At 33.7% G+C, this 13,352-nt stretch overlaps 1 protein-coding gene across 1 annotated transcript; it reads right to left on the bottom strand.

The window, feature by feature from the left end:
- Positions 1-11,108: 11,108 nt before the first annotated feature.
- LOC124831759 (thioredoxin H2-like) lies at positions 11,109-12,226 on the bottom strand. Its single transcript, XM_047305837.2, has 3 exons — positions 12,053-12,226; positions 11,829-11,951; positions 11,109-11,603 (listed from the first exon to the last, which is right to left on the bottom strand). The coding sequence occupies exons 1-3, from the start codon at positions 12,179-12,181 to the stop codon at positions 11,472-11,474; spliced, it is 384 nt and encodes a 127-aa protein (XP_047161793.1). The 5' UTR covers positions 12,182-12,226; the 3' UTR covers positions 11,109-11,471.
- Positions 12,227-13,352: the final 1,126 nt, after the last annotated feature.

Here is a 13,352-nt window from a genome sequence, read left to right as displayed (position 1 = left end):
TAAGTTAGTGAAATAAAACTAAGAACATGAATTTCACAGTGGAACATATATATACTAATCTTTTCATTAAGAACATGAATTTCTTCTTGTTACTTCAGGTTAACATATCATCACCTTGAGATACTATTTTGCGTTAGCTAATATTTGTCAAATATTATGAAAGATTCAATAAATAAAGTTTAGAGCATACAAACTTTTAATCAATTAAAAAAATACATTTATTATTTAAAAAATGTGTTTAATATATAATCACTTATCTTTTCATTTTTTAAATTTTAAATCTAATTTAATCTTACAAAATTAAATTATATATTCTAAATTCGCTATTGTTCATCAATATGAAATTTTAACACATTTATATAATATTTCAAAATCTTCACATTAGTATAGTTAAAATATTAATTCTTTTGGTAATTAAAATCTTAATAGTTAATGATACATACTAAATTTAGACTCAAATTACAAATCAATTATATATTTTTATATTACGATTTAAATTGTTGTAAATAAGGAATTTGAGTTTAAGTAAATTAAACATTCATAAGATAGATATGATTGAAATGAGACTTAATTAAAGTTACATCCATTTCTCCTCTAAGTTAACTTAAAGGTTTTATTAGATATTTAATGAAATACATTTGAGTTAAGTCACTCCTGATTGTGTAGTATTATTCACCACTCTTGGTATCCCTAGACACTCCCAATGCAATTGAGAATCTTCGTCTAGTTTAGTTTCCTCCACTTCTGGTTATGAAGTATTATTCACCACTCTTGGTATCCCTGATCAGTGAATAACCTACATTTCCCTGATCAACAAATGCTTACAAGTAGTTGAGACTATTACTCTCACAGAGAAGATGTGATTACAATACAAAATAGTCTAAACACTCGCACGTGTTTTTCTCATCACTCTTTTTCTTCATCTTACATAAGTAAGCAAATGACATAGTGAAGCATTAGAGCAATGCTTTTCTTTTGCTTTTTCTCTCTTCTCTCTAAATATAAGTAGTTATTGAAATGAGGCTTGAGAGATCTTTTCCTTTGTTTCACTCTTTCACTCTATCTTCTTTCTTCAAGTGGATGTTCTGATAAAGCTTAAGAGTATTTTTCTTTTCTCGAGCTCTTCTCTTCATTTGAGGGATTTTGATTTAATAGCTCAAAGCGAGTTCCTTGCTCAACGGATGATGATATATCTTTATATCTTCATATTTTCTCTCTTCTTCATCGTCTTTTTCTTCTTTCTTCTAGTTTTCTATTTATACACCTTGATGATATAGTCGCTGTGACGACGATTGTCTTGAGATTTGACAATATGATCGTTTTGACGAAGCTTGTCTTGAGATTTGTTCTCTTTTGGCTATTGGTTTAGGTGTCAGTCATAGGATGATGTCCTTTGTCAGATGAGATTGCTTTTAAGATCTTTTTGCCAGAAGTAGTCTTTAATCTTTTTAGCACAACTTTTGATAACCTGATCAACGCTTCTTTTTGTCCTTTTCTCAATGTTCACTTTGGTGCTTATATGATGAACATTTGTAGCAATTGTCCTGCACAGGATAAAGACGTGTATAACAAGTATGTTTATTTCTTTTTACTTTAGTGTTTTAATCATTTGTTCAGAATTATGTGTTTTCTAATCTTTTTGTTTATGTGAGATTGGTTGATATCGTTTAGTTTGTAAGAGACTTATTAGTTGATGTTTTACTTATTGATGATTTGTTTTGACATAGGTATTATGTCACTGTTTTCTATAGGAAGGTCATTTCGTGAATGTGACACCCGAGCACTGACGAGGACGGGGAGTGATCGTCGGTGCAAAAGGCACGAAGTGCAAGGGGCACAAACAAGGAGCGACTCTTGACAGGCTTCTAGTGGAAGGGACACAAGGATGAATCGAACATACACCAGAATGAGAGAGATCTAGAGACTGTATAGGTATGAGACTATACAGTTGAAAAATAACTTAAAGGGATTGATTTGACTACTCATATTACCAAAATGCATTTCCTTTTCGATAGCCTAACCCATAAGAACTTCATGGTTAAGTGTGCTTAGCCTAGAGTAATTTAGGGATGAGTGACCTTCTGGGAACGTCTTTCCTGTTACCTACTATTGATTGGATTTGTCTTCGAGCATTGACTATTTAATGTTATTAAATGCTTGTTCAGAATAACGAAGTGTTTTTTGATTTCATATGGTTAGGTAGCTTTTAACAATTCACTTCTTTCATTTTTGTCTCTTCTTAGACAGATGGTGTTTAGCTTGTTTTAAGCTTTCTTTTATATTTTAATCTTTAAGTCTTTTAGTTTGTTTTTTCAGAGACATCGTCTTGACTTGTTTTGATTTCGAGAGCTAAGTTGAATACCTTTTTCAGGTATGATAAGCTTCAAGTGTACACTATGGTGTGGAGTACAAGGAGCAGTGCTGGCTACGACGCCTAGAGGTTGAGCCAGCGATGAAGATGACGACGGGAGTGGGGCACTTGGCCGTGGGGACCGGCGGCGAGGCAGCGACGCGGTTGCGCGAGAAGACTGGCGTCGAGGCAGCGTGAGGCAATGAGAGGCTTCTTGTTGCGTGAGAACACCGGCGCCGTGATGGCGACGGAGCGAAGGAGTAGTGGCGATAGAGACTGCGCTGTATGGAGGGCGGTTGAAGAGTGAGAACAATGAGAAGGGAGAGTTTGCGCGAGAAGAAGATGAACAACGCTGAAGGGCAACTTTAGTTTATACGAAGCTATACTGCCTCGGTTCAACACTTAACCAAGGTAATACAGCCATACTGCCTCGGTTATAAGCTCACCCGATGCCTAAACTATCAGAAAATAATTAAAAATAAAAAATATAATGGCAATTTTGAAAATATATCCACCTTATATGCCTCGATTGGCGCCAAACCAATGCGATAAAGACACTCTTTATGCCTCAGTTCTGTAGATAACCGAGGCAGTATCCCTGTCATCAAAGTAGTTTCTGATTGCAGCTTATTCGCAAACGTTGTAGATGGCACATGTCACAATTTACGCCTCGGTTCTGAGTGTAACCAAGGAAGTATGTGACTTTCAAAAATTTTGTCAGCATATACCAGTGATAGTAGGGTGAGTTGGCAATGCTTTATGCTTCGGTTGCTGACTTAACCGAGGTAGTAGACCTATCACGCTTCGGTTCCTTTCACTATAAGAAAAATGTCATTTACATACGGATTATTATATACGGATTCTGATCCGTAGATAAAGGTCCCATTACATATGGATTTTATATACGGATAAGTTAGATACAGATTTTTCCTTATATAATGGAAAAAAGTTTATATACGGATTTTTCGTATGTAAAATTTGTATGTAATGCTGGTGCCTTTTGGCGGGAGCTTTGCCAAAGATAAACTTGTATATAAAATCTGTATATAAGTGGGTTCTCCCTTATATACAGATATTATATATGGATTTTACAATAAAAAATTAAACCTAATGGAAAATGTAGGAGACAAAATCAGTACTGCAAATTTCTCCTCGACTCCTTCTTCTTCCCTCTCATCGAGCCATCGAGCCCCTCTTCTTCCCTCACGAGCTCTTGTTCTTCCCTCTCGAGCTCTTGTTCTTCCCTCTCTTCAAGCCATTTTTATGCAACCCTTCTTCTCTAGCCTCCATTGAAACCCTAACCTCCACTGCAAATGCCTCTTTCGTGTTACCCTCTCCTCGAACCCTAGCCTCCACTATGTGCTTCATTACAAGGTTGAGGGGATTGGAGACCGCTCCACCAGTCATGCCTCCTTGTTGGTTCTCCCCTTGGAACCCTAACTCATTCTCAGACTCACGTGGAGACGGCTGGAATGGTAGTGTCGAAGTCTCGTGCTCACTGACTAAAGCTTTCTCACTCACACTCGCTCACGGTCACTGGTAGAGAAGAAGAATGTCTCACACTAACCGTTCTTCTCGCTCACGCTCACTCAAAGAGAAGAAGTTCGTTCATTCTTCTTGTGTTTACTCACCTTGTTGGACATCATGCTCACTTGGGAGTGTTATTCGTTCAATCAGTAAGTTTCTTCATTCAATCTTTCTTCTTTGCTCGTCCCCTAAATCCTTAAATCCCTAAATCTTTGTGCTAAGTCACTACAAATTTTCGTGTTGCCTCGCACCCTAGAACCATAAGAGTTGTATCACTCACTCACATTGGAAAATCTCTCTGGAACTGAAAAATGAGTCGCACCTGCTTCTTCCTTCTTCCTTCTCCATGACAAAGAAAGATTGTTGATTCATTCAAAACCCTTGCCCAAGCTCTATACGAGGTGAAAACCCTAGCAGAGGTCCACCACTCGTGCTTCATCCGCTCGCGGCTCGATAGCTCACGCCTACAGACAAGGTGGAAACCCTAGCCGAAGTTATTGAGGGTAGAACAACTCTTGCTCTATCGTCGAGTGCAGGCAATGTCAAGTGTTGGAAGGACAAAGAGGATTGGAGAGACACGACGATTTTGTGCCTCTTCGTGGCATAAATGGAAAAGTTCACCAAAACTAGGTATACATAACTTCACTTTCTATTTTCCCCTTTCAAAAGAATTTCTAAATTTTCGATAGTGAAGCCTGAAGGGTTTATTTCTTGGTCCTTATTCTTTTCATGGTAGTCTCAGAACGAGTTTTCATCTAAGAAATTTTCGGGTTCCCTGCTCGGTTCCAAGTGCGGCTACTTCAAGGGTGTTATTGACCCTTACTATCAAATGATAGTATTCTTATATATCTTAAGACATTTTTACAAATTTGGTTTGAATTACAAAGTCTAAGTAAAGCAAACTTTTAATATTGAATTACCCGTGGACAGTTATCACATCACATGAAGATATCAATTGGTTCATTTGCATCGTAAATATGTAAAAGGTTGCTTAATTATTTGATCATACGAAATCATGCATAAAGAACCATAGGGATGCCATTTTGATCTATTTGTGCTACTCTATTCCAAGAGTTAATGGTGATTACTAGATAATACCCTCAATAACTACCATGGTCTAACCTTTTTGTTCAAATTTTCTTATTGGATTTAACTTCATTAAACTTTTCTTTGTCATTGTAGGTTGAAAAAGCTTTAACAAAAGATGATAAAGCTCAAACATACTTGTTCTGGTTGTGATTACAAGTTGCTAAATTAGTATTGAACTTCATGAGTTTTTGGTTGTGATGTGGTTACCATATGTTTCTTATTAATGAAATCCAAAATATGAGCTATAAGTTTTTTGTTTTATAGTTCTTTTCATTTGCCTAGCTTTAATTTAAGTTGGTCTAAGATTTTATGTTGGTTTGGCTAACTACTGGATTGTAGAATTTGTAATTTATATATTAATGTAAAATGTTTGTTTGTGGTTTAATTCATTTTGTCCAAATTTGTCACTGATATAAGTAATTAATGATTGATATACTGTTAGGTTGATTACATACAGATTTTTCTGTATGTAACTTACATACAGATTTTTTTCATATCTAATTTACATACAGATTTTTTCGTATGTAACTTACATATGGATTTTTTCATATGTAATTTATATACGGATATATTCGTATATAATTTATCTATGCCTTTTTTATATGTGGATTTTTGTCTGTATGTAATTCGTATGCAACACTAATTTATATACGAATTTTGGAGGTTATATACGGATTTTGACCGTATGTAACTGTGATTTTTCTTGTAGTGTTTTGAACCGAGGCATATAATTTTTCTAAAACTACGAAAATGCCACTATGCTTTTATACGCTTTGGTTTCAGTAAAACCGAGGCATATATAGCGTGTTAAAAAGTATTTTTTTTACTAGTGTGTTTAACTCCAACTCTCTTAGACGTTTCAGGCACAATAGCGTTTATCCCTGCGTCTAAGTGTTTTTACCTAGATGTTTTCCTATTTCTTAAGAACCTATGTTCTTTCCTAAGTTTTTCTGTAAAAAAAATAACAAAAATCAACAAGAGATGAAAAAAGAAACGTATGAAGAGAAATAGAAAAGGCACAACTTTTAGGTTGTGGATATTGGAAATGAATGAAATTAGCATTGACACAAAAGAAAAAGATAGTAGGAATGTAGAAATATGGATAAGGTTCCAGAGAGTATGATATTCACGTAAAAAAAGATAGTTTTATTTTAGGTTAATTATATTCTCTATTTTTAAATTATTATAAAAATTGTTTTTGGTTTTTAAATTAAATTATAAATTATTTAGTTGGTACATTTTTAAAAAGTTGTCATGTAGGTAAAGTGATTTTCACTTGACAAATGAAATTTTATATTGAATTATAATATAACTTTCACATGATTTATTAAATATGAAGTTTAGATGATTTTATAAATTAGAAAGAAGAACTACTTCATAATAATTTAGTTTAAGATGAAATATATATTTTTATAATAATTTGAAAAAAATACATATTCAACTTTTTTATTTCACAAAAAAGTAAAACTACAAAATGTTCTTTTATTTTTTCTTTGCAAAGAAAACAAATAAAAGAAAAAGGAATGTACTAAGATTTAAATTTTGATACTACAATTGTTTTATTAATAGTGTTGTAAGATAATACAAATAACATTTTATATCATTATATTAAAATAAATTATTAAATAATAATTAAATTTAAAGATAAAAACAATTAACTTTTACATTGACTAAATTAAAAATTAATATTTAAAATAGTTATTATTATTATTATTATTGGAGTAGTGTACAATAGTTGTTACCAGACTATGATGCTAAAATATCAACAGTCTTATTTTTTCACAATCACATTTGGTTTTTGAACTTGTAACCTTATATATATGCTACCTAAAATCACCCTTGTGCACTAAGTTATTCTGCAATGCTCGTCCTCTCTTTCTTAATCTGAAACAGTAATCTGTGACAGTGAATAATATTGACAGCAGGGAACAGACTTTGTGGCTTGCATTTGGTGGTCTCCTTAGAGACACCGACAAGCCCTTATACACAGCATCGTGTTTCATTCCTAGATCATATCAAATTGCCAACGTAAGGAAAAAGTACACAGCATTGTATTTCATCGTAGATCATATCAAATTGCCAACTAAGGAAAAAGTAGGGCGATGAAATCTGATATGATCAACCGCAAATGACAGAACAAAATGGAAGTACAAGGACCATGAATAGTATATTTATGTTTATAAGAAAAAGTTTCGAATAAAAACTTTTTTCTCCACCAAATAAAAATGGCTAAGCTTTTTTGCAGAGGTCAAATACAATGTGCTGTCTCACTAATTAAATGGCGGCTAGCCATGAGGCATCTTCTTTACAGCAGTGGTCTAGGTTCATCACAGAGAAAATGAGAGAACAAGACTAAAGAATTTTGAGAAAGAAGAAGTAAAGTACTAAGAAATGAAAGAAAAAAAGGTATGAACCGTAGAGGATAATTTATTCTGGATAGACTTTTCTTTTTCTTCATCAAATTAGAGAATTTTTTTATCCAAATTATTAAATTAACTAGATATGTTTGAGAGTGTCTAGCTTAACGTTTTTTCATTTGTTAATAATGTTTTTTACATTAAAATAGTAAGGAAACAAAAAAGGATGGCACATCAAATGTGATTGAATTTCGTGATGCTTGACTCCTTTTGGATGTTGTGAAACCTCGAGCTTGTAATTATTTTTTGATTTGGTTTGTGTTGAGTATGATTTACAGCATCTTTCATTGAGCTTTGAATTCGTGAATCTGATTACATTGACATATGTTTTGCTTCAGTTGTAAAATTGTATGAAGAATGAAATTCTGATTTGGTTGTGTTATGAATGCCTTAGTGAGATTTCATTTGGGTAGTATGAAACTGGTCCTATACCTTCTTTTCTTAGGTCAGAGTTTTCTTGAAAAGAAAAAAAAGATTTCCACTTTATTAACCGTTAGATCAAGCTGAAATTTTAACACTGGTCTTATTCATGATTTTTCCACAATTGCTTAATTTGATAATTCTTTTTGGATTGCATTCTTGATTCAGTTATATTTAATTCGAACGTACACCAGTACAATACCAGGAAATGACACCGGTTACTTTTCCTTATAGGCCTCGGTTCCATAACCGAGGCGTATACAAACGAGATAAAAAATAGTAGATTTTATGCCTCGGTTGCTGGTCAAGTCAAAAAAAAATAGGATTGTGCCTCGGTTTTCAGATAACCGAGGCAGTAACGTATTGGTTTTTTTTTCAGCCGTCCTGAACCGTTCTCAGTCGTCCTCAGACGTCCAGCCATTTGGGGGTTCACAGCCAAAACAACAATATCAGAAATGCACAACACAGAAAAGCCGTTGGGGGAGAAACGCCGATGGTGGCCGATTTGGGCTTCGTGATCTGGAGCACTGTCGGAGGCAGATGCAGAGGCAGCAGTGACGGTGGCGCGGTGGAGGAACCCTATTTCCGGCAGAGGCAGAGGCAGAGGTCGCGATCTGGAGGAACCCACGACGCAGAGGTCGCGATCTGGAGGAACCCGCGACACAGAGGTCGCGATCTGGAGCACTGTCGGAGGCAGAGGCAGAGGCAGCAGTGACGGTGGCGCGGTGGAGGAACCCTATTTCCGGCAGAGGCAGAGGCAGAGGTCGCGATCTGAAGGAACCCGCGACGCAGAGGTCGCGATCTGGAGCACTGTCGGAGGCAGAGGCAGAGGCAGCAGTGACGGTGGCGCAGTGGAGGAACCCTATTTCCGACAGAGGCAGAGGCAGAGGCAGAGGTCGCGATCTGGAGGAACTCGCGACGCAGAGGCAGTCATGGAAGAGGTGGAGAACCCGCGACGTAGAGGAAGAATGGAGAGGAGGAGGAAGGAGAAGCTGAGGAAGGAGAAGCCGTCACGGTGGTGGAGGCAGCCCTTGGAGAGAATGGCGGCACAAATGCGAAGACGAAAATAAATGAAGCAGCAGAAATGGTGCACGAAGAAGAAAGGAAAAAGGAACCTCGGGGCAGCAGAAACGGTGCAGGGCGAAGAAGAAAAGAAAAGGGCGAGAACTTAAATGCCTCGGTCATTAGGAAAACCGAAGCCTAAAAGGGATTTCACACCAGTTGCAAGCTACCCGAGGTCGTTCCTCTTAACCAGACTTGATCTTTCAGCTTCGGTTCTGCGCGCAACCGAAGGAGTATCAGCTTTTCAGACTGTTTGGCACCGGTCGTATCAGAACCGAGGCCTATACTATCAGCAAAGTCACATCTGGCAGGCGTGGCAGGCGGAGCAGGCAGGCGTGGCAGGGTGGAGCAGAGTTTTTGGCTTCGGTTTTGCCTATAATCGAGTCAGTAGGGTGCTTTAGGTACCGGTTTCGGGACAAACGAAGTATATACATTGATACGCTTCGGATGGTGTACAACCGAAGCCTATATAGCGATTTCTAAGCCTTTTTTTTTACTAGTGGTAAGAACATAATTTTCAGAGTTTTGGAGAAGCTGTAGTTTTATTTTAAATATTTCAAAAAATTTGTATATGTGTTAAGTTGTTGTGTAATATTCTTGAGAGAATGTGATACGAAGTGTAAAGTATGTATGTTGATGATATGAACTTATGAGAATGCATGGAACTCCACAGAGGAAATCCTTTTGATGTATCTTTCTTTATTGTATGCATTGATGTATGGATTCAAGCAAAAAGATATCTTGACACTCTAATAATCATTCACATTCATATAGAGTATAATGAGTTATGTAGTGAGAGTAGTATGAGGTGTGAGAGTATCTGAAGGTCCTAATATAAGCGCTTTCCATTGACCTAAGATGGAGAAAGAACTAACCTTGTGTATAGTAGAGTGAAACCCATTAAGAATGACTCTGTAGAGTAGTAGAGGTGACCACAAGTTCACATCTTTAATGAATTTGATCTCAATGCATGATTTGGATAATTGATTCTAGAATAATCTTTGATTATATGATTTATATCTCGGTGACAATATGGATGCATTGTATTGTGAGTCTCATTAATATATGATCTTTTTTTGGCAAATTGACGTACCCTCTTGTGTTTGTTTTTCTTGTCGTTGTTTCGTTCTTTTGTAATGATCACTTTATCAATATGAATAGATAAATATGTAAAGACACAACTTAGGAATGTTCTATAGCACGCTGTCGAAGTCTGAGAGATGATACTATACTATGTTAAGTATAATTTTAAGAATAAAAATATTTTATAGAAGTTTGAGACGTATATGTCTTATATTATTATAGTCCTATATTTTGAATAACCGTATTAATATTTTATTTTAGTAATATTATGTTATTAAAAGGAATGTTACACAAAGTAAACTGATTAACAATAAATAATAAAATTATGAGTTGCATAGAGGATGAATGGGACTAGTTTCTTACATTTTAATTAAATCATTTATTTAAATTTGAATCAAACTCCTCAATTTTATAATATAAATATATCAATTTTAACCTATCGAAATATAAAATTTAATTTAATGAATAGTTATAATATATATATATATATATATATATATATATATATATATATATTCTTATAAAATAGGTTTAATTGCACTTTTTATTCTCGAAGCATATTCTAATAAATTTTAATCGTTCAAATTCCAATTGTATCAATTAGATCTATAAAAAATTTGAGATTTTAAGTCACTCTCAACTCTTTTTAATGTATATATATATATATATATATATATATATATATATATATATATATATATATATATATATATATTAATAACTTTATCATAGGTAGATGTCATATATCAAATTCTAATTGGTAAAATATATATACAATACAAATATTTGAAGGACTCAATTGACATAATTGGAATCATTTGTGTAAAAATAATTTTGAGAGAATTTCACATAAATTAATATTATCTTATGAAAAAATAATAATTTAATTTTTGAAAAGTTTAGTATAACATCTTATACAAATTAATGCATATATAAACTAATTTTAATTTTAGAAAAAGAATTTAGTTTTTAATATTTTAAGGTATATATGGAGGAGTTTATCATATCAAAACAGAACTCTAACATAAAAGAACCATTTAAACATGGAAAATGTTATTTGGACAACAAAAGTTTGACACAATTTTGACAACGGCGACGTGGCAGCTGTGCATTGGCTCAGTGAATTGAAAACAAACCAGAAAAAACCCAAAATACCCCTCACCCCGGTTCACTGAGCCAATGCACAGCTGCCACGTCGCCGTTGTCAAAATTGTGTCAAACTTTTGTTGTCAAAATAACATTTTCCTTTAAACATATATAACAAGATACAACTTATAATTAAAATAAGCATGCATGCATACACGATATATGCTACAGCTAGATTTACACACTTCACTGTCATTCTCATGGCAGACAGCAACACTTTATCTCTCTCTTTTTATGTATATATAGATATACATATATATATATATATACATATATATATATATATATATATATATATATATATATATATATATAATCCAAAGTCATCCCAAAGTACTTTATTACTGCAGTACGAGATAGATGCAAGCATGCACTAATCAATTCCTGCGTTTCTGAATGAGCTTCTGCAACTCCTCCTTTTTGGCTCCCACAACCTTTTCCACTACTTTCCCTTTCTTTATCAGTATAAATGTTGGCATTGTTTGCACCTGGAAAGCCTGTGCGACCTCCTGTTTCCATGTATATATACACATATTTCCATCAGTGTATCATAAATATGTTTCTGTTAAACAAAATCGTTCGTATAGCACTTATTTTTATATTACTATGTGTTCATAGATCATGCTGTAAAACAGATTGTTAATTATATTATCAACGAAAATTAAATTCTGTAAGTAAAATTAAGTTCGGATGAAGGTATATATATGTTATGAAAGAAATTATGCGCATCATACCATCAACTCATCCACATCAATCTTGATGAACTCCACGTCTGTGTATTTTGCAGCAAATTCTTTTATTACTGGGTCCATGGTTTTGCAAGGTCCACACCACGTAGCAGTGAAGTCGATGACCAACTTTAAGAAATTAAAAAACAGCATTGATGAATTGTCTGATGTAATTAAGCCATAATTTTGATAATTTAAGGAAGTTGTAGCTGAATTTATATGAAACTTACGAGCTTGTTAGTTTCTTTGGAGGCATGAAAGTGTGCGTTCCATTTAGCAGTGGAATGGAAGGTGAGGATCAACGATGATGAGTCTGATGATTTTTCCACAAACTCAAAAGTCGAAAAGTTGGCTCCCATGATGCTAATTCAGCTTTGTGGAATGAAAAAACAAAATTGGTTGGAGTTTAGTGAAGGAATATGTGTGTGTTATTTAACATTTGAACCTTATATAGAGCAACAAAGTATAGTGGTGGGAAAATATTATTAATTATCGTTTTCTAAGTAAATGAGTCATACCACACACAAAGTACAGAATCACATTCTTTCAATTGAAGAGCTGTTAATGGATGCCTAGTTGCTCCAGCTGATTTCTTACCATGGTTAGAGTTAACTGTTAAGGAGTTAAAAATAAAACTTCTTCGTTAACCATGTGTGTGTATATATATATTAATAGGAAAAATCTAAAAAGGGAAATTGAATAGAGTATGAAAAACTTTTTGCAATTAGTGTTAGACGCTGTGTCAAGACTGTCTACAGACATACATTGTTGAACAATTCTCCTTTAAATATTTTTAAAGGGTTTTACTACTAACTTTAAAAGGTTATAAGAGTTTCATCAATTTTAGTTTATAATAGTCCAACTGACACTAACTGTTTAATTCTCCTTGAGTTAAACAATCAAGTGTTTTAAATTATTTCAGATTATCCAAAAATAATAGGGTGTTTTTAAAACAATCATAGATAGAAAGTCCTCTTAGTGAGAATATTGATCAATACAAAGCATATCTAAAAAGATATGTTACAAAGATTTTCTCAAAGGCTAAACAACACAAGAAGAAAGAGAATTTTGGCAACATAAGAAATATGTTGAGTTATAGTTGTTTGTAATTCTTGTATTCTTTTCTTTGTGTGGTTTTCTATATATATAGACAACTTGAAGAAAGATTTGTTACTTAAAACCATTGACTTTGATACAGGTGATATGGTCTTTTATACGAGGTCAAAGGATGCTTATAAAGATTGGTCAAACAGAAAGCAGTGAATAAAGATTCTAAGAATGTCTTTGTATCTCTTAACGATTTTTTTGAATAGCTTACCAACCCACCTAGCTTAATTTAATTATTTATTATTATTTTTAATATTATTAGTTAACACTTTTTTTATTGTATTGTAAATAGAATAAAGAGAAAGATGTTTAAAGAGAGTAAAATATTATAAATTTATCCATTCAACACTATAATCTTATAAATAGATAAGTGACACAAAAATTATCATCATTCTTATTTATTTGCTTTTTGAGTTTGCTTTT

This window comes from Vigna umbellata, chromosome 3 (assembly GCF_029865625.1).
Source record: "Vigna umbellata cultivar VRB3 chromosome 3, Vumbellata_1.0, whole genome shotgun sequence".
Taxonomy (NCBI): domain Eukaryota; kingdom Viridiplantae; phylum Streptophyta; class Magnoliopsida; order Fabales; family Fabaceae; genus Vigna; species Vigna umbellata.
This window is presented reverse-complemented; position numbering and strand designations above follow the sequence as displayed.

Excerpts from the sequence above, each read along its gene's own strand:
- LOC124831759 (XM_047305837.2), bottom strand. The coding sequence starts at position 12,181 with ATGGGAGCCAACTTTTCGACTTTTGAGTTTGTGGAAAAATCATCAGAC. Across the intron at positions 11,952-12,052 it reads CCAAAGAAACTAACAAGCTC|TTGGTCATCGACTTCACTGC; the intron begins GTAAGTTTCATA and ends AATTTCTTAAAG. Across the intron at positions 11,604-11,828 it reads TTGATGTGGATGAGTTGATG|GAGGTCGCACAGGCTTTCCA; the intron begins GTATGATGCGCA and ends ACATGGAAACAG.